This window comes from Amphiprion ocellaris, chromosome 4 (genome assembly GCF_022539595.1).
Source record: "Amphiprion ocellaris isolate individual 3 ecotype Okinawa chromosome 4, ASM2253959v1, whole genome shotgun sequence".
Lineage (NCBI taxonomy): Eukaryota > Metazoa > Chordata > Actinopteri > Pomacentridae > Amphiprion > Amphiprion ocellaris.
The window spans coordinates 967,484-989,476 of record NC_072769.1 but is presented as its reverse complement, the minus strand read 5'-3'; the positions used below and the strand labels follow the sequence as shown (position 1 = coordinate 989,476).

Genomic DNA, 21,993 nt, shown 5'->3' with positions numbered 1-21,993 from the left:
GAAGTGAACTGTTTGCAGGGTTGTGGATTGGCTGGGTGATATGTCTTGAGGGTAAACTGAAGTTTGCCCTGCAAGATGCGACACTCCCCCTCCTCTCCGATGTCTGACCTTCTCCTACTCTCACCATCCGTCTGTGTCCTCCATCTTGCTGGCTGTATTTTCTGCCCCGCTAAGCTTGGCAACAGAAGATGTTTTCCCAAATGTGTGGGTAATTCAGATATAATAATAACAATATGTGATTTTCTAAAGCACAGAACTAGTATTTTAAGAGGGGATTGCTTTCTCTTGTTTTTGAATAACGGCCGTGGTCTCACAACAGCAGGTGCAGAGTATTTAGGGCAACTGAATGAACAAGATGCACAAGAAAGTACAGGCTTTCCTTGTGATGCCTAATGGGACAATGATCACTGTAATCACTGGGTACATGTGCCCCATTTACCTCCAAACCCCTCATTGCTGTTCAGCGTCATGAGCCAAATAAACAAGAGACGAAGAAGGTGGGTTGGGTCCTGAGCAAAAAAGATCAAATCTCAGCCTCCTGCTTGGGGGAAGGTCAGCCTCCGCAGCACTCCTGCTGTTGCTGAGAAGAAGAACATTTCATAGTAAATTAGGTGCTTATTCAACAAGCTTGAGTTCTCACTTAGATCGTTGCTTGCTTAAGAATATGCAAATAGCTAGATGCCTATTAAGTCTCTCAGGGTGACACTTGAACTGAAGCCAACCTAGTTATTAACTCTGTTTGAACTCTTACTTAGACAGAGGCAGCTTCCAGAGACATTTTAATTCCTCTGGATTAGAGCGGTAAATCTCAAACACGTGTAACAGCCAACGGAGGCACGAAACATGAGCAATGAGAAACCTAAACCAGTCATTAACTCACTACTGTGGAGTCCCTGCATTAGTCACAGTGACAATCAACCACCAGATACTTTGCCTTTGTACAACAAATTGAAATTGTTGTCAAGTTTTACAACATAAGATAGTAAAGTAACAGATATGAATGAACTGAACAACTATTGCTTACTACAGCAGCTCACTTATGTTGCTGTAGGTTTAGACTGATGCACTGGGCTCCTCTCTACTCTCTACAATGTAATATATCACGGTTACATATCACTAACTCTGTGTTTCCCCTGGGTTTTTTGCTTGTTCTCTCCACGGACGTCTCTGATCTGCAGCCACTAGCCTCACCACCTGCTTGCTATCCTGCCATACCCACCCACTTCATCCTCGCTCTCACCCAACTGGGGGAGGCAGATAGCCGCCTTCCCTGAGCCTGGCTCTGTCTGAGGTTTTTTTTTTTTCTGTTCCTTCCCTCCTTCACTCATAGGGAATCCAAAGGCAACTTTGGATTGTTGGGTTTTCTGTCCTCTGTTTGTAATTCGTAAGGTTTGTACCTTACTATGCTAAGTGCTGTGAGATGACGTACACTACAGGCCAAATGTTTGGAAGCAAGATCAAATTTCTACAAAAGAAAAGACCATAGTTTCATTGGTGTACTTTGCAACAAAATAAACATAATTATTATATAAAGAGTCACTCATCAGAATACAATATATTTGTACCTGTACTCTTGTTTCTTTACACAGCAGTTTCTCTCTCCACATTTCTGTGGTAGTTATAGAGTTCTGGATATAGTTAAAGATTTATTGGGATTTTTGTATGCAAACTAGGGCTGCACGATATTGGAAATATGTGCAATATGCGATATGGGTGTCAAGAACTGCGATATCGATATATATTGCGATATTGGTCTTTCATCCAAAGAAATCCACATTATTAAGCACCGCTTTTACACATCCCAAGCATGCCTTGTACATCTGCGGCATGGCGACTTGGGAAAAATAGTTCCGTGATGGGTCGCACTCTCAATTGGTCACAAGAAAACGTCTATGCATGCAAAAAGCATGATTTATACATCTAAATAATCATAAAATTATCGCGCAACTTTGCGATATGGATATCGCATTTACCATTATCGCAATAATGATATTTTTTCGATATATCGTGCAGCCCTAATACAAACTTTCAAAAGACAAAGAGCTAACGTGAATAATGCAAACTCTGATTTGTTTTTCACTTTTGCACTGACGTTGTGACTCTTGTAAATCTTCTCAACTCTATAACTAAGCCCTTCTTTGCTTCTGTTAACATTTATTCAACAATTGTCTGGTAACATCGAGGTAAATTGAGATTGTGCATATCAATGGAAGCAAAGTCTGATCGTGCAGTAAATAAGTCCCAAAATCCATAGAATTCAGACTGGTTTTTATTATTTTTACCTTTTTATCAAAGCCATTGTGAACAGAAACTGCAAGTTGCTTCCAAATGTTTGGCCTGTAGTGTATGTTGTGAATCTGCACTATATAAATAAATTTGAAATGAACTGAAGGTACTGGAGGAGAGGATAAGAAAGCATGTCTCCTTGGGGTTTTCATCAGTTCACAAGACATTTTATCTGGAAACACTGAAGGCACTTCAGAGCAAAAGAGGCATGAATTCAAATTGGCAGTTTCCTTTCGTTTGTAGGCCAGTTTAGAGAAACTCCAAGACAGTGTAGGGAACTCCTCTTCACCCCAGCCAGAGGCTTGTTGACCTATCACACATTACACAGCTCACTGTCTCCTGCAAGTCATATTCACACCAACAGACACATTACAGTACATAAATTGAGGCCATCTGAATGTACTTCTGTGCCAAGCTCTTCATATTCTAAAAGAACTGTGCAAGTAAAAATTCAGAATAAACATGCAAACACACAACAGCCTGAATGAGCCTCAGTAGAATTCCTTACTCATTTAGAGAGAGAGACTTCCAGAGCTGTTGAGGTGCTTAAACATCCACCGGAGATGCATAAAATGTTTGTTTTAGTTGCCAGTTAACACGGTTCTCAGTTTCCAATTAAAAACCAACAATCTTGCCGTATTTAAATAGCCTACCGGGCAGTTAATACCCGAAATGTAATAATGCAATTCCAGCAAAAAAAAGTCTCTAAAGATGAAGAAGAAAAACTGTCGGTCATGAACAAAGAAACACTTATAAGCTAGAAAGTGTTTGATGTGAAAATGAAGCCCCAACAGACACACTTGGACATACACCTGATGATCTGCACTGGACGAATTCTTCACGTCAGATCTGCTAAAACGTACTGAGGCCATCTCGCACGATTAAACACAAGCAGACAAACAATAGTCATGTGGGCTGGAGGTTTGAATGCAGCCAAACTGCATCATGATGTCAATTCCCTCGCTGGGAGAGTGAAAGGCTGGCTTCAAAGAATGGAAGAGGGCCAGGCTACATAAACAAAACAAAACAAGCAGTTGAGATCACACAGCACACAATGGAAGCCCTTCCCCGTCTACGGCCTCCACACGTTCTGCACAGCTGACAGCCCTGCACCCCCACCCGACACCCGGTTCTGTCATCTGCCAGGTTTTTGTTTTCCTGTTTGTTAAATCAATGAGTCATACCAGCACTTGTGCAACATGAAACAGGTACTTTTAACTCGAAAATACAAAGAAGTATGTTAGCACTGCCCAGGCTCCAGGTTTGTTTATGAAGGTCAACCCACAGTAGGAATACAATGCATATTCTCTTTTTTGTCACATTGAAAATCAATGTACCTCCCTGCATTAAATTCTTTTTAATCAAGTTTTGACTTTTCTCTACAGTGTTCCCAAGAGACCAACCCATTGGAATTCAAGAAAGGACTACACTAAAAAATGCCTTTAACTAATTATACAGCATGCTGAGCAAAACAACATCCACTGCAATTATAGGAACCCTGAAAAACACAGTCAACCTATGTTTACTCAGTAGCAGCATGTTGGGCTCTCAAGGCCACAATACTCTACAGTCTGCAATGTAACTAAAACTGCTCAGAACCTCAGTTTGGATCAGCAAACGGAAGAAAATCCCTTTTCTGTGATGGAATGACAGACATGCAATGTGCAGAGGAGCACACAACTTCTAAAAATAAATGGTATAAAGCATATAAGTGTACTTTTTTTTTGCAAGTGAGAATGTATTTCTAGTGGGTCCAAAACAAACATAATTGAGCACAGCTGAGAATATTCCTGGTTGGATGGTGTCACTGCACCAGTGTCAGACGGTGCTGTATGCTAATGACTGTACAGAACAATAGGTGCGCATGCAGATTTCACGGCTGTTGACCCAAATGGCGGCGTTTAATCCAGACTTCACCCTGAAAACAGCTCAAGCCTGACAATCAGTGGAAGCCCTTGTGTGGCCTTGCCTCTAGCTAGTCGAGTCTTGTTAATCTGTCTGTAACTACCCGCATGATTTACTGTCCTGCCAGGAGGATGTGCAAATAACAAGATATGAATGACTTCAATATGATAACAGGCTGAGAAGCAGTCAGAGAACTTTATGAATGCAAAGCCTTTCAGTGTTTGTAGAGGACATCAGAGCAGCACAACCCCGTTAACACACAGACCTGGGCTGGTTTAGAGTATTGGGGCCAGGAGGCCATCATCATTAAGAGCGTGTCATTTGAGATGACACCAAAGTGCATCAGTGTCACGCTAGCCGGCATGCACCGCCCCAAAGCCAGCAACCCAAAAACTGTTCTATATTACCGCCACAATGCGTGATCTTAGTGTACATGCAGAACAGTCGAAGAGTGTCTTCTTAGGATTCATTCACAAAGTAGCCGAGAGCAACTTTCATGAAGGAATCTGAAAAACTTTACAGATTGGACAGGACTAAGCTTGTTCTCATCGAGGGCATCATATTTAATAAATCAGTTGTCCTTTCCAATGTGGCTGGTTGTGGCAGGCAGGTGCAAATCTGTGTCATATCCAAGAATAGTCTAATGCCTTTCTGTGGCATATGAGATCAAAAAAGGGAGAGAAAAGTAGAAAACAAAATTTCACTTTTTTCTTGAGGATATTTCTAGAAGTTTATAAAAGTAATTCTCATATTTTAGCCCCTCATTAATACATAAAGTCAGCTTTTCTGAGGTTTATTTCATAAATTTGCACTCTTTTTTGTTTGTTTGTGTGCTTTCCTGTGTAGTGAACTGTATATACCAGTAATATCCATTGGATGTACATATATATGGATGTAAATAGCAATAAAGCTGGGTTTGTTTATTTATTTACTATGATTTGATCTTTAGGCATCATCTTGACTGGCTCTACATTTTTTCCTACTCACAGCATCTGTGTTGCTTTTAATGCTACATACTTTGCAAATCACTTTTAAGACAGACCCAACCAAAAAAAAGGTTGAGTTTCCAGTATTTTCCAGGCAGAAAAATACATTTATGCATATTCTGCTGGTATGAGTCAAAGAGAAAAGCTACAGAGAAAATGTCTGAGCTCCTGCAGTGCATGCTGGCAGACAGGGAAATGTCCTTATTAATGTTAAAAATGGAAAAATTGATATATAGTAAGAAAAAAAACTGCTGTGGATATTTTGGTGTAGTCTGTTGGGAGTTGTCCCAGACTGTCAGCCTGCTGCTCCTGCACAGCGAGGCATTGAATTCTTTGTGCCCTGATAAACTGAGGACTATGAGTGACCTTCAGCGTTCGCAGAATGCATGCAGGTACGCTAAGGCACTTTCTCAGTCTAAAACGGAGATGGAAAAACAATTAAATCCATCAGTTTGTGATTAATTTCTTGTACAAACCAACATGGCTGGTCAGTTTTTAAAGATAGGCTGCTGCTGTGTCTTCAGTTTATAATGGAAGATACAGTTTGTCCTAATAACTCCTGCAGAGATACAAACAAGGAAAGATTACATTTCAGCCTCATTTCCGCTCCCATTCCTAAGCTTGCTGTGTGTACTGAAGAGGTCTGTAAAGATTTCAGACAGACAAGCATTTCAGGCCTCACAGCTCAGCAGCTGAAATGACCCTGCTCTGTTTCCAGCCTCTGGTTAATGGGCAGACAGACTGTCATCCCGATAACATCACTAAATGAAAAGGTTTACGAAAGCCAAACATATTTCAGGATTTTTAAAAAGCAATTCCACGTGCACTGTCGTTGGCAGAAAAAAACTCTTTCCATTTCCTGATTACCCTTAAAAATCTAAGCTGGAATGCTATAAGACAAACGGTTGTATAATTACTTAATCATAGCTCCATCATCTACATAACATGGTTCGGATTTGCAAGATGGAGTGAGACCGGCAGGATGGCAGGGATTTGATTTGCTCAAACAAACAGAGGTGTAGACCTGTGAGGTGTGAATTACACAGAGCAAATATAATCCAGTAAATGCTTGCATGAAAGGCTAAATGAAAAGATGGTGGATTGTAACTGTGGACAACTGGCTTTTCTTATAATTGATTATGTACTGCCAAAAAACTTTAGCGCACACCGAAAAACTGCCATAAAACACTTTTGTAGCTGTGACGTGAATATTTTCTACATTTAAAAATGCTGTGAAACATCTTTTAAAAAAAACATATACTAGAATATGTGCAATGTCATTATTTTTCTACTTACAGAAAAATCTGTTCCATAATAATACTTCTCTATCATTATTACTCTGCCAAGGAGGCGGAGCCTCGGCGGAGTAATAATGATCAGCGTTGGTTTGCATGTGTGTCTGTCTGTCTGTCAGCAACATTACTCAAAAACAGACAAACGGACATGGATGAAATTTTCAGGGAAGGTCAGAAATGACACAAGGACCACCTGATTAATGATGCGACATAGTCTGGATGCACAGATTTGTTTAAGATTTCTGTATCATTGCGAGATAGCGGCACAGCGTCACTGTAACCATGACAACAAGTGAACACTACGTCTGCTGCCTGCTGACGATCACATGATTGTGATCCTACTACAAATCCATTGTTGGGGACTTATTGGGACTTATCCGTCCGAAATCTTACAAGGAACAACTGATTAAATTCTGGAGGTGTTTCTGAGTCCCATCAATTCCCACCGCCCGCTACATATTTAGATCAAACTATTCTGTATCCGTACATAACGTACACATGCATAATACATGCCTGTGCTCACCGTAAGGTCATTTTGTTTGAGGGCACATCTATATCAAATGGCCACATTCTTTAGTGCCGTGATTTCTGTCCCGATTTTTTCCAAGAGTTCTGCCGTTGGAAATGATACAACAGCTGAGCAGCCTTGGTGGACTACTGCACTCTCGGAGTGCTTTTCTTGTTTTTATTCATGAAACAATCTGTGCGATATCATTGATATGTACAGTACTGTTATTTCCATCCAGAGGAACTTAGACAATCAGAATTCTTAGACATACTTGTGTTTATTTTGGTTTATTTAGATTTTTAGAATGATATTTCTTAAACCTTTGCACTGTCTCCTCTGCTCTTTAAATCCCCCCACTGTGTGATTAATAAAGGCTTGTCTTATCTTATCTTTTAGAGTTATGTTTGAAATAAGCGATTAATTTAAATGGTAGTCATTACTTTGCTAAACGTGAATGAACACATTCTGAATGAATACTTTTCTTCTTCTGTTTCTATAATTTAATGCACAGTATGTTTTATAATATTTTGCCTTCCACCGTTCTAACAATCAGTGACTCACTCAGACCACCCACTGAGTATTTATCCATTGAAAAATGGGATTTCCACATTTCGCAGAGCAACACATTGATCACTAATGTTTTAATTGTGGTGTGGCACACTGTCTCTCCTCGCTTACTGTGTTTCAGGGTCACATTAGGCTGAACGTTGCATTAGGCAGGGAGAACCTCTGGACCAGATCCAGCTTCACAAAATCACAGTGATGTAACAAAAAAGGTCACCAACTGGTCAGCGCTTCACCCTTCATTTGTTGTTCATGAGACATTTTCTGGAATTGGATAAGACAGATAGAGGTTCCTGTGACTGAATGCTGCCAGTCAGAGCAAACAAACAGGCCTAAAGAGGATGTTGCATCTTTCCTTCCCCTCATTGGAATAAATATATGATTTTGTGTTGAATTATACACTCAGTTTATATTTAATACATGGATAGACACTCAGGCAAACATATTGACACAACTTGCATGGACTGTTATGCTAAAAGATGAATGTAAGATGTATTTTTGCATGGTATTTTGGCAGACTGGATGGTTGTCAGCTGCTCTGCACAGTGGGATAAATAGGCAGGCAGTGAGGAGGGGGCAGAGAACAGGCACTGGCTAACAAAGCTGGGGATTGGGAATAAGCTCAGAGACAATTCACCCCACCTCTCTGTGATTATCTACTCACACTAGAGATCAAGTATAGTGGACAAATTTGCAGAATACAATATGCAAGATCATTTCTACCACCTTCTAAAACCAACAATGTGACATTCACACCTACATCATCCCAAATGGCTAACTGTCAGTGGTGAGCTGGGGTTTGTACTTCTCCCTGTAGCTCTCTCTGACATCCAGCTGTTCACGCCACCTTCAAATGTGGCTATTAGGATCAGGTTACTTTTGCTTTCTGACATGTTTTTTCTCTACTGTTACTAGTAAAGCCACAGAAAAACTAACAACAAAGGTCAGACAAACAGCAGAAGCTGTCCGATTTATGGAATTAACATGCATTATTACATTGCAGAAAACCAGTGTAGGAGAAAATCAAGAGAATTAACATCTTAATTCTCAATGCTTGGAAATTCCCATAGCACTCGAGCATAAAAGAGAATCTGATCAAACAAAAATCAGTTTTTAATCAGATAATTTCTAGTGGATCCGTAAATGTTGTGTTTACAATTCAGAACCTCTACTTCTGTTTTTATCACATGGACCTTTCTCCTCTTTGCCACTTTCCCTGTGGTTCCCTTGAATCATTTCTCATTGATTTCTGCATAAAAGAGTAAATTTTGTAACTACTAGACTGTACCCCAAATTAATGAATGCATCAATCAAACAATTGAAACAGGGAAATCTTATTTTCTGCCTGCCCAGTCAGCTTTGAGATGTAAAACAGGGGTTTCTCTCAAAAGCAGCAGCTGATTCTGCTGGCCCTGATAACCAAGATCCACAATTAACATTCAGTCTGAAGAGCAGCTTTGACTCGAGGAGAGACGCTGGACAGAGATGTATTGTGCACGCACATACACATCCACAAACACACACCCGCAAACACACCTGACAGCTGCACTTTAACCCTTCCTTCCAGCTTATAGGTCTAATTATGGGGTGGTGGCCGGGGCCCCAGCGGGGGGCCTCTGTGTGAGAGAGTGCATCAGTGGGCGGGGGCTGTAGCGCCAGCAGACCGGCTGGCTGGGACCTCTGATTTGATTTTGGAGGAGCAGATGGTCGGCTGCTGCTGGAAGGCATTTGAAGTGTGTGTGTTTATGGGGCCAGCTTTAGAAGTGCTTTTCACAGAATCTACTGGGTTTGGTGAAACTGGAATGCTTACATGATTTCCACATGTACTGCTAATGCACCAGTTTATTTGTTAGCTAGTTGTTTATCTAAAACTAATGAAACAATCCAGCAACAAATCCTACCTTAACATTGGTTATAATGTTCAGTTTTTGTTTGGAGTTTCACAGAGATATGGTGTCAGCTGTATAATTTGGAGTTCAACGCTGTGATTCTGTTGAATATTATTGCATTATACTCACTATGTTTCAAATCAGGCTAAACACCAGCAAAATTTGGCGAGTTAAAATTTTGCACCGAAACTGAACAATTGCTCTGTCAAGGTTGAGAAAACTCTCCTTATTACAAAGTTAAATAAACATCTTAACACATTGGCTAAAAATGAATCTTCACAACAATGAAAACAAAACATTTTTCCTCTTTTTTTCCACATAAAAAGCTGATTTTTTGGAGATTCATGATTTTCCTCAGACCATGAACAATATGTGAATTTGCTTTTAGTGTATGTGGTCACCAATATGGCACCACAGGATGTAAAAAGAGGCTCAGCAGGGTAGAAAGGCTCCATGACAGAGGGATCAACACAAATATCGCTGCCAAATTACCACAATATGTCTTCTCTGGGAAAAGATTAAAGCTAACACATTTTATTCAGTTTCCCAAGTCTTCAGTACTTAGGAATAAAGATTATGGTGTCACATTACAATTTACGCTGCACAAAGAAGCCCATATTACAGAGAGCACTCACTGACTTAATCTGAATTGACTTTAATTATGATGGACGAGGTATTATCAGGCGTCCAGCTTCAGTTTCAAGATCAGGTTACAGACTTGATGGGTTAAACCTCTAATTTACACTCTTCATTTAATTTGGAGATAATCCTGCTGAAGCCAAGAGACTAACACAAATCAAAAGATACAGAAAACATTAGCTTTCTTAAACGAAGAACACTCCCTCCAATGCCTGACTTCAAAATGGGACTGAAATACCAAATTTAGAGTTGCAACCAGCTGCTGAAAAGAATATTCTCACCTCAAACATTGTAAATGCCAGTTAAGACTCAAAAGTGTTAAACTTTAATCTAAAACAAAAACAAGCCTGTTCACTTAACTCTTCCAAATGCAGTGGCTGGATATTGTTTTCAGGTTCATTTAACAGAAATGAGCCACAATTTATCATTTTTACTGACAAAGCTGATACGTGACAGTATCAACCTGGAAGACTGATTATTTTAATGAAATCTTAACCAAAATATGCTGCTGTGAAGTATTTAGGTGTTTGTTAACACCATGTTTAAGAGTCAGAAACTCTCGGATCCATCAGTATTCATGTGATGATGGAGAAAGTCACCAGCGCAGATTGATGGATGGATTTATGCTCCAGCAGAGAGCAGAAATCATCTGTCAAAGCAGGCTAAATAAAAGACTGCCGTAACTACTGGCCTGTGTGATTATCACTGAAAACCCTTGTGGTGAATATCTAAGGAAGCTAAATGACACACTTGTCAGCATGAGTTGTGTCATGTGTCATCTGTAACCTATAATTCCTATATACTACACAGTACATGTGAATCACCTCCACAAATGACTAATTTATGATTTAAAATATACAAAGCCAGAAGAAAAGCACATTTTTTTTCTGGAGCCAACCCTGCTGAATTCACTGGGCTATAAAGGTTGGTCATATGTTGGTGGTTGAATTGGCTGCGATCCATCTTCAACCTAATAAAAGAACATTATGGTTGACTAAGAGGGCCTGAGTTGGTGTGTGGTTTGGGATTTTTTTAATACAGCTCTTGCTGCTGCTGCTGCTGCTGCTGCTGCTGCACAGCATTGTAGAAAATATGAGTGAGCAATGATGAATAATAATGTGATTAATATAGTTTTCGTTCTGATTATACAACACAACTTTAGTCTATTTATGTGCGAAACTGAAATGCCGACATGAATATAGTTTTTTTTTGTAACACAGCATGATAATGATGGTATTTTTCTCTAAAACAGCTTTAACTAATAATCCAATTCCTTCTATATCCATGTGTGTAAGGTATAAACTATGCTTTTCAGGTACAGATTTTGATGGAACAGAAGCTTGTTGAATAAAGGTGGGGATGGAAAGATTAAATATAAAACACCACTTTTCTTTTAATTCTCTCCGCCCCAGACAACACTGAAGCTGTCAGTTTTGGCTTCTCCACTTCTACCACAAGTTAAATTCACAGAGACATTATGGCCACATCCCAGCAAACTGCAGCTGCCTGCTTAAAAAAAGAAAAAAAGAAATGTCCCTTTCAATCACCGTAATATTCCGCCTGCCTCTTCTCACTTCAACTGATTACTTCTCTCAAAACAAGAGGCAAGACAGGATGGACAGCACATCACAAGCACTAAAGTAAGTAGACGTAACCCATAAAGTCTAAAGATACATTCCTCCTGGCAATTCAAAACATGACGTGTCTGGAAAGAACAGCTGGTCTGCATGGTGATCTACTTGTAATCTACTAAGAGATGGAAATAGAAGTGTCTGAAGTGTGTAAAGTCACATCTCTCTACAGTTTTCATAGGCACAGAGGGAGACGTCAAGTTCAAGACCATCCCCTGCAGGAAGCTTTGAGCTAAGATAATGTAAATAAATATGACAATGTTCTGGACACTGTTATGTAATGCTAACAGGTCATTGGAGGTTGTACGGTGCTAGGCGGACAGAAAGGATGCTGGCTCGGCTCCGTCAGAGGTGATAAAGATCACAATTCTCATGAGTCATTTGTCTGGACTGTCCAGCCCAGGAAGATTCCTGTCGACTCAAAGGAAACAAACATCAGCTGTTTTGGTTGTCAGACTTTGATTCTAAGGTAAAATTTCAGTTTAAATTAGGTTCTCTCACCTCTCACTGTTAAAGAAATGCATTTTTGGTGGTTTTTGATGTTTCCGAATGCTTTGTATGCTTCAGCACCACTCTAACCGCAGATCTTTCCATTTAAAACATGCAGCCCTTTTTAAAATGAAGCAATATTTGAGCTCCAAAGCAAAAGCAAAGAATAGCAAGCCAGCAGTTAACAACCATCAAGCATCTACTTTCTAAAGGGCTCATTCCAGTCAATTGATTTTTATGACTTTATGAATAAACACACAATTTGGGCAATTACAGCAATCTGGAGCAAAGCATAAGCAAAACTGCTACCCTAATATAAACCATTCAAGCAGCGAAAACAAACACTTTAAGCTTAACGCCGCTTGTGACACTTAATACAATAACCACAATTTATTTGGCCATTTCATTGGCAGTTAATATGTAGTTAACACCCAATTTTTCTTCAGGCCTTTCATGAACATCTCTTCTTCATCAACACACACTTGGAGTTCCATAAAGTTTCCCATTTTCAAAACGTGTTTTCCCTAATACGCTGGCAGAAAACAAGCAAAATCAACCCAAAAATTCACTGGCTCATACATGACGAATTATGAATATTTTGCACTTTAAAAACCCTGTGCAATAGCCATTTTACTACATATATAATAATATATGCTATTTTCTTAGTCCTTCTACTTATATACAATCTGGGCAAAAATAGTACTCTATCAGTATCTTTCTATTCATCAAAAAATCTGTGCAATACTCCTGAAATGTGCAATGCATGTTCATTTTTGATTTAGTACTCATATATATATTTTGGTCTACTTTTACACTTTCCCCACTGTGGGATTAATAAAAGGTTATCTTATCTTATCATGATCAGAATTAAGAAATTTCTTTTTAAAGTGAAGCAATATACTGCAACATCATAAATTTTGCCATATTTCAAGTGTGTTTGACTAAATCAGGTTGAGATTAAAAGATCTAATAGAGCCTGCTGATAATCAAAAAGCTGATTATTAACAAAAAGATGAGCGTTAAAATTATATATATGTTAATTATTATTATCTCAGACTTCTACCAGCTGAGACATTAATATAAATCTTTTTGATGAGGGATGCCATGTGCTTCAGCTCATCTCATCTGTGAACACCAGGAAGGCCACAATGAGAATTTCAAATGGACACATTAATATATATGTGTCCCAGATGGATAGGATTACAGCACAAACAGCCTCACATGGTGCAATAGGAGACTGGAGGATACAATAGTGATGGATATGGCAAAAGGCCTGAACTCTAAAGTGTATTCATTAGTGCTTTGTTGAAATAACTGTGGCGTGTAATTTTGTACAGCTGATTAAATGGACTGTAATTACCTAGACTGCTGACACAGCTGAAACCTATAAATCAGTGGTTTTTAGAGATAAGCTCAGCTTTGCAATTCCATCTGGTTCTCATATGCACATCGTCCAGTTTCGTCTCATTGAAAACAATATGTTCATCTTGCTCCAACTGTCAAGTTATGCAACTGTCGTGAGTGAGATCATTGTTTGGCGAGTACAAGAAAATGCTTAGTTTTGCTGCTTTGTCATGAGTTGGTGTAGTAATTACTGGCATAGGATTTGGTGGGCATCACCCAACGTGGACACTAGGACTTGGTGTCCTTGTTCAAGCAGACGATGTGTCCACTAATCAAGAATTACATGAAGGGGATTTCTTTAGCATAGTGGATCACTGCACAAGCCAAGTCTCCTGCATCTATACTGAAGGATGATACTCCTCACTTGTGGGCTTCTTTCCTTTGCACTATTTTGTATCACTGTTCCATTCAAATCAAATGTTTAATGGGAAAGATATGGCACTGCGACCTGCCAGCAGCTTCATCTAACAAAATAAAGGGATACTGGATGTAAAAACAGCCTAAGATACCACTTCCTGCATCAAAATGAAAGAACTGACTCTAGCAGTCCTCGACTTGAACTGCACACTCACGTACATGGCATACTGATAATCTTCTCAGACTGGAGTGTTACTAAACGTACCTGCTTGCCTTCCAAAGTGTACAGTCTCCTCACGGCTCCGGAGTCCAACTTGATAGCATCAGTGATGTCGGTGAGCACCTGCTCAAAGGAGTGTGCCGTTTTCTTATTAAGCAGTATCCGAACGGCCTTGCGGGGTTTGACGCCGCTGCGGATGACCGTGACCAGCTTGGGTTTGATGAAGTCTTTAGATTCGCGCTGCAGCTCGTTCTTCAGCGGGAAGAGAGAGGAGAGGGAGCGTGATGTACCGGTCTTGCTGCCCACTGACCAGTTGGGGTTTACGTTCTTGGTGTAGTCCACACGACGGAAGGCTTCGTTGGAGGCACACACATAACTCTCACCTGGAGAAAGAAACAAGCTCTATGAGGTATATAGACAATAAAAACTGTGACATCTTTGACCCCCATTACCACAAAAAGTGCTGTTGGAACTTCATCCGTCACACAACACAATTATAAAACTGTCTGATCAAGCCCCAATCTGCTCACTCTGCAACCCCAACCAGCCATAAAGAGTCATGAAGAACCGGCATCTTCAGTGACAAGAACACGAGTCCTGCAACAGGTGATATGGCCACACAGAGCCCTGATTTCAACATCATCTCTTCAGTATGGGATTATATGAACAGCCTGAAGCAAGTATTGCAGCCTGAATCAGCGGGGCTGTGGCAAGCTCTTTAAGATGCTGTCTACCTGCAGAGTAACTTGAAACACTGTGTATGTGCTCCTAGGAGCACAGGCGAAATGGCAAAAGCTAAAGGCAAGCACAGCAAATGTTTATTCTGAATTACTTTTTCTTTACTGGCTTCCCTTTGCATAGAGTTCAGAGATAAATAAAAACTATTTATGGCACTAAATAAATAAAGCATACAAACTTTCAGAACCTTAAGTTTGCACTATACTACAAACGAAATAAAAAATATTCAAGGTCATCACACATGCCTTGCACAGAATCAGCCTTACATATATGACCTATAAAGTATTGCTTCCACATGGCATTAGGTGAAAGAGTTGAACAAAACAAAGAGTTAACATTCTCCAGTTGAAACAAAAAAGCACATTGAGAGGCAGTGCAATACCGTCCTCTCTCCCTTTCAGCTGTTGAGCTGCTGCACTGGCCTTCCTCCAAAGCAAAAAGCATTTTGTTTTATCTGCCAGCATTCCATTTGAACACATTAACACGCAAATGTTTCCCCTGAAGAACAAAGTCTTGCGACGAGAACAGGGGCTCGGTCGGTAAATGAAAACCAAAGCAGGAATTTCTGGCAAGTGTTTTGAAGGCTGAGTGCTGGATCAGTGATTCCTCACTGCCATTCTGGAGGAACAGGACTAGGAATACTTTCTGTTCATGCTACATTTCTTACAAAACTATTTCAGTGTCCAGGAACCGTCCTCCCCCCTCTAAGAAACACTTAACATCACAAACAATATTGTGCTTTTCATTCAATAAAGTGAATATTCTCTGTCATTTGGTGAAGATTTTTACAGACAAGACTCACAGAATTGTTCAGCAAAGCTTTCTGAGAAAAGAACAGCGTGTACAAGCTGAGAAAATACAAGGCTTGGTAAAACGATGTCTTACCAGCAGTGAACCAAGTGTAGTGCAGCCAGTACCTTGCAGAGTATGGCCATTACATTATTACTCATGTCTGTATCAGTACAAGAAGCTCAGCAGCTGAGTCTGCTACATTAGAAGAACTGCGTAGCAATGAAGCTCTCCACTGGTGCTAATTTATAAGCAGCTTAAAGCATATTCTAATCTTACATACCACAGAAATGTTTTCATTAAAGCTGGCCATTTATGGTGCCATGTTCCTCTTCTTTTGGTAACTAGTTAATTCTCTGATAAGGAATCAATCCCATCTGTGAATTTTTGGATACAGGATATGTGTCAAGACAAACGAGATGAGCTGCAGAGCAGGAAGTCCAAATGAGACAGCATGTCCCGTGACAGCAGGTTTTATTAAGCTTGCAATTAACCAAAGGCTAATTAAAAGGCTAGGCCACAGCTGGAGGGATGGAGCAGTGGCTGAACACTACAACAAAATATAACAGAGGCTGTCATTTATCTGGGGGAAAATGATCCTGAGATGCCCTCAGATGGCGTTTAGCAACCGTCTATTCCCCGACGCCCCTCAGAGATGCGATAGGAGCCTCAGCCACCCGCCACTGGCTGTTGTCCTCATGTGGCCAACAGATGAGGTCAACCTTAACAGAGTCCGTCAGTTTTTACTGCAGCGGTCACACAGCTGTCACGAACAAAAACACAAGCCATGTCAGTAAACAGACACTTCTTGCATTAATACAGTGTTAATATTTGGACTAGAGCTGGGATTTTAAGACATTAATTTTGATTTGTTAATTACAGAAAAAAAATTACGCGATGAAAAAGCAATGCATTTAAGCGCACCTTTCTCAGTTTCCTAATTTATGGCACAACGGTAGCACTGGTGAACACTCCAGCCCAGTAGGTGGCAGTAATGAACCTAAAGTCTGTTTGCTAGCCATAAAGAAGATGCACAGGACGCACTGAGTGAAGTCAGTTTGGTGGACAGTGAGGGATATGGTGAGGGACATCAGTATCTGGTTGTTAATTTACCAGAGAATGCTTGCTGCTGACGTCTGACGTTACGGTGAGCGTATTGCGTCACTTCCTGTTGTAGCGCTGTGTTGTGTTCTGTGACTGTTGTAGCTTATCCACTCCATCTAATTTGATATTCATTAAATCTGTGTAGCGGTAATATTTGAATCGTAACATACACTCGTTTTCTTCAAGCACCTTCTCAGTACTTAATTCTAAGTTAATCTGTTATCTCTGTCCGCTAGCCTAGCACTTAGCAGTTAGCATGGCTTCTCCCTCTTCCTCTCCTTCTCTTTCCTGCTCAGTGTGTCACATGTTTAGTTACTCCTCTGCCTCCTTTAGTGATAACAATACCTGTAATAAATGCAGTCTCTTTGTAGCTTTGGAGGCGAGGCTCTCTGAATTGGAAGCGCGGCTCCGCACCATGGAAAACACCCCGCTAGGTGTTAGCCAGGCCCCCTTAGCCAGTGCGGACCGCAATAGCATAGCTGCTAGTGTAGCTTCTGCTAGCCGTACCCTAGCAGCTCCCAAGCAGCCGGGAATTCAGGGTAGCTGGGTGACGGTTCGTAGGAAACGTAGTCCTAAGCTCAAGCCCGCTGTCCCGGCACATCACAAACTGCTTCATGTTTCTAATCGTTTTTCCCCACTCAATGACACACCCGCTGAGAAACCAACTCTGATCATTGGCAGCTCCGTAGTCAGAAACGTGAAGCTAGCGACACCAGCGACCATAGTAAAATGCCTCCCAGGGGCCAGAGCGGGCGACATAGAAGCAAATTTGAAACTGCTGGCTAAAGATAATCGTAAATACAGTAAGACTGTTATTCATGTCGGCGGTAATGACACCCAGTTACGCCAATCGGAGGTCACCAAAGTTAGTGTGGCATCGGTGTGTAACTTTGCCAAAACCATGTCGGACTCCGTAGTTTTCTCTGGACCCCTGCCTGATCTGACCAGCGATGACATGTTTAGCCGTATGTCATCGTTTCGCCGCTGGATGTCTACGTGGTGTACTGCAAACGACGTTGGCTTTATAGACAATTGGAGCTCTTTCTGGGGAAAACCTGGTCTGATTAGGAGAGACGGCATCCATCCCACTTTGGCTGGTGCAGCTCTCATTTCTAGAAATATGGCTGATTTTATTAGAACTCCTAAAGCATGACAACCCAGAGTTCAGACCAGGATGCAGAGTTGTAGTCTTCCACACCTCTCTGCAGTTTCCTCTCAGCTGTCATCCTCCAGTAATTCAGTTAGCTTTAGTGAGACTGTGTCTGTCCCCCGACCACCAAAATTCAATAAATTAAACAATTCAAAAATAAACAAAAGACATAGTAACCATAAAAATCTAATTAAAATTAATACCACTATTTCAACTGAGCGAAGAAACAGGACAATTAAATGTGGTCTGTTAAATATTAGATCTCTCTCGTCTAAATCTCTGTTAGTAAATGATTTGATAACTGAAAACCAGATTGATTTGTTCTGTTTGACTGAAACCTGGTTGCAGCAGGAAGAATATGTTAGTCTAAATGAATCAACTCCTACTAGTCATACTAACTGTGATGTTCCTCCAATCACAGGCCGAGGAGGAGGCGTGGCAGCAATTTACCTCTCTAGCTTAAAAATGAACCAGAGACCTAAACCTAGTTACAGTTCATATGAAAATCTTACTCTCAGTCTTTCTCATCCAGATTTAAAAGCTCAGAAACCAGTTTTATTTGTTGTTGTATATCGTCCTCTTGCTCCTTACTCTGAGTTTTTATCTCAATTCTCAGACTTTGTATCTGATTTAGTGCTCAGCTCAGATAAAGTCATTATTGTGGGTGACTTCAACATTCATGTTGACGTGGACAGTGACAGCCTTACGACTGCTTTTAATTCAATATTAGACTCAATTGGGTTTTCTCAACATGTAAATAAACCAACTCACAGTTTTAATCACACCCTTGACCTCGTTCTGACTTATGGCATAGAAATCAAACAGTTAACAGTATTTCCCCGGAACCCTCTTCTTTCTGACCATTTTATGATAACATTTCAGTTTACAACAATAGATTGTATAGGAGTTAAGAATAAACATCGTTACAGTAGATGTCTGTCTGACAATTCGGTGACTAAATTTAAGGAAATAATACCCTCTCTATTTAGTCCAGCACCACTTACTGATATAATGGAAGGGAAATATTATAATTTTACCCCCACAGAAGTGGATTATATTGTTAATAATGCTGCAGCCTCACTGCGTACAACAATTGATAGTGTTGCACCTGTAAAAAAAAAAGTTCTATCTCAGAGAGGACCTGCTCCTTGGTAGAATTCCCAGCTGCGGACTTTAAAGCAGGCGTCCCGAAAGCTGGAAAGGAAGTGGTATTCCACTAATTTAGAGGAAGTTTATGTAGCTTGGAAAAATAGTCTAGTAATTTATAAAAAAAAGCTCTTCGTAATGCCAGGACAACATACTATTCATCTTTAATAGAGGAAAACAAGAACAACCCCAGGTTTCTCTTCAGCACTGTAGCCAGGCTGACAAAGAGTCAGAGCTCTGTTGAAACTTGTATTCCTTTAGCTTTGAGCAGTAACAACTTCATGAGCTTCTTTACAAATAAAATTATTACGATTAGAGAAAAAATTACTCTGGCCCTTCCTGCAAATGTCACAGATGTATCATCGAGTACAGATACTTTAGAATTGGCTGTAAGACCAGATGGATATTTAGAATTTTTCACTCCCATACATCTCTCTGAACTCATTTCAATAGTTTCTACATCCAAACCATCAACATGTCTTTTAGATCCTATCCCAACTAGACTGTTCAAGGAGGCTTTACCTTTAATTAATTCCTCAATGTTAGATCTGATTAATCTCTCTCTAGTAACAGGCTATGTACCACAGGCTTTTAAGGTTGCTGTAATCAAACCTTTACTTAAAAAGCCCACTCTAGATCCAGATGTTTTAGCCAACTATAGACCAATTTCCAACCTCCCATTTCTCTCCAAAATTCTGGAAAGAACAGTTGCAAATCAATTATGTGAACATTTACAAAGGAATAACTTGTTTGAAGAGTTTCAGTCAGGCTTCAGAGTGCATCATAGCACAGAAACAGCTCTGGTGAAAGTTACTAATGACCTTCTCATAGCGTCAGATAATGGACTGGTCTCTATACTTATTTTATTGGACCTTAGTGCAGTATTCGATACAATCGACCACAATCTTTTATTACAGCGACTAGAACATTCTATTGGCATTAAAGGGACAGCACTGGACTGGTTTAAATCCTACTTATCAGACAGGTTCCAGTTTGTGCATGTCAACAATGACTCTTCTGAGCATACTACGGTTAATCATGGAGTTCCTCAGGGTTCTGTCTTAGGACCAATACTGTTCACATTATACATGCTTCCCTTAGGCAATATTATTAGGAAGCACTGTATTAATTTCCATTGTTATGCTGACGACACTCAATTGTATTTATCTATGAAGCCAAATGAAACTAATCAGCTAGCTAGACTGCAAGATTGTCTTAAGGACATAAAGACCTGGATGACCTATAATTTCTTACTACTAAATTCAGACAAGACTGAAGTCATTGTATTTGGCCCCAAACATCTTAGAGAATTGCTTTCAAAGCATATAGTTACTCTGGCTGGCATTACATTGGCCTCCAGTACTACTGTGAGGAACCTCGGTGTTATCTTTGACCAGGACATGTCCTTTAACTCGCACATGAAACAAATCTGTAGGACTTCCTTTTTCCACCTGAGAAATATTGTGAAAATCAGGAACATCCTGTCTCAGAGTGATGCAGAAAAACTAGTCCATGCATTTGTTACTTCTAGGCTTGACTACTGTAATTTCTTATTATCAGGTTGTCCCAATAGCTCTCTGAAACATCTACAGCTGATCCAAAATGCTGCAGCCAGAGTACTGACGGGAGTCAGCAAGAGAGACCATATTTCTCCTATATTGGTTTCTCTTCATTGGCTTCCTGTTAAATCTAGAATAGAATTCAAAATCCTTCTTCTGACATATAAAGCTCTTAACAACCAATCTCCATCATATCTTAAAGACCTGATAGTACCATATTATCCTAGCAGAACTCTTCGCTCTCAGACTGCAGGCTTACTTGGAGAAGTGACCTGTAACTTCTCTCTAAAAGTAGAATAGGAGGCAGAGCCTTCAGTTATCAGCTCCTCTCCTGTGGAACCAGCTCCCAGTTTGGGTTTGGGAGGCGGACACCCTCTTTATTTTTAAGACCAGGCTTAAAACCTTACTTTTTGACAAAGCTTATAGTTAGGACTGACTGGGGGACCCTGAGGGGGTCAGCTGGAGTCTTCCTCTTGGACGTCCCTTAGTTCTGCCCCTAGTTCTGCTGCTATAGGCCTATAGGCTGCTGGAGGACCTCTCTGGATGCACTGAGCCCTTCTCTAACTACCTATGTATTTACTATATATACCATTATTGCATTACACTCACTCTGTCTCTTTCTGTGTCCTTTCTCCGAGTGTCCCTGGTCCCAGAGCTGGATGCTTCAGATCTGTGGTGGTTCTCCCACCAACTGGCCTAATCTCCATCTGTGGGATGCTGCTGCTGCTGACCTTCCTCCAGCCCACTGCTTCCAGCTGCCCATTTCCATCAATCTACTCTGCATTGCCCTTACTATACTTGATTTGCTCATCTACTTATTTTTGAATTTACCAACAGCTATATATGTAGTATATTTAATGCCAGAGCTGTACACCATAGCAGTAAACTATAATTAGTTTCCATGTTAGTTGTACTTTGCATGTATCATCTGTCTTATCATGCATGTATTATACTGTGTGTTTTATGGTCCTTGTGTCCCCCCTACCTCTCTACCTCTAAACCCTCTACCTCTATCCCTCTATCTCTACCTCCATCCCTCTATCTCTACCTTTCTACCTCTTCTGTCCCTCTCAACCCACCTGGCCAGCAGCAGATGGTCCCCCCACAATAGAGCCGGGTTCTGCTCGAGGTTTTTTTCCCTGTTAAAAGGGTGTTTTCCTGCCACTGTGTCCTTAGGGCTGCTCTGGGGGTTCAGGCATATGGGTTCTGTAACGCGTCTCGAGACAATTTGACTGTAATTGGTGCTATATAAATAAAATTGAATTGAATTGAATTGAATTGAATTGAACTGAATTGAACTGAATTGAATTGAATTGAATTGAATTGAATTGAAT

General features: G+C 40.4%; 1 protein-coding gene across 3 annotated transcripts in view; it reads right to left on the bottom strand.

Annotated features, from left to right (window-relative positions):
• Positions 1–21,993, bottom strand: part of dclk2a (doublecortin-like kinase 2a) — a 59,014-nt gene that overhangs the window by 32,241 nt on the left and 4,780 nt on the right. For all 3 annotated transcript variants that reach the window (XR_004846698.2, XM_023262232.3, XM_023262233.3), the window contains exon 2: positions 14,219–14,556. Coding sequence is in view for 2 of the 3 variants with exons in the window: in XM_023262232.3 (XP_023118000.2) it covers positions 14,219–14,556 (338 nt within the window). In the remaining variant the exon portion in view is untranslated. The remainder of the gene's footprint in view (positions 1–14,218; positions 14,557–21,993) is intronic.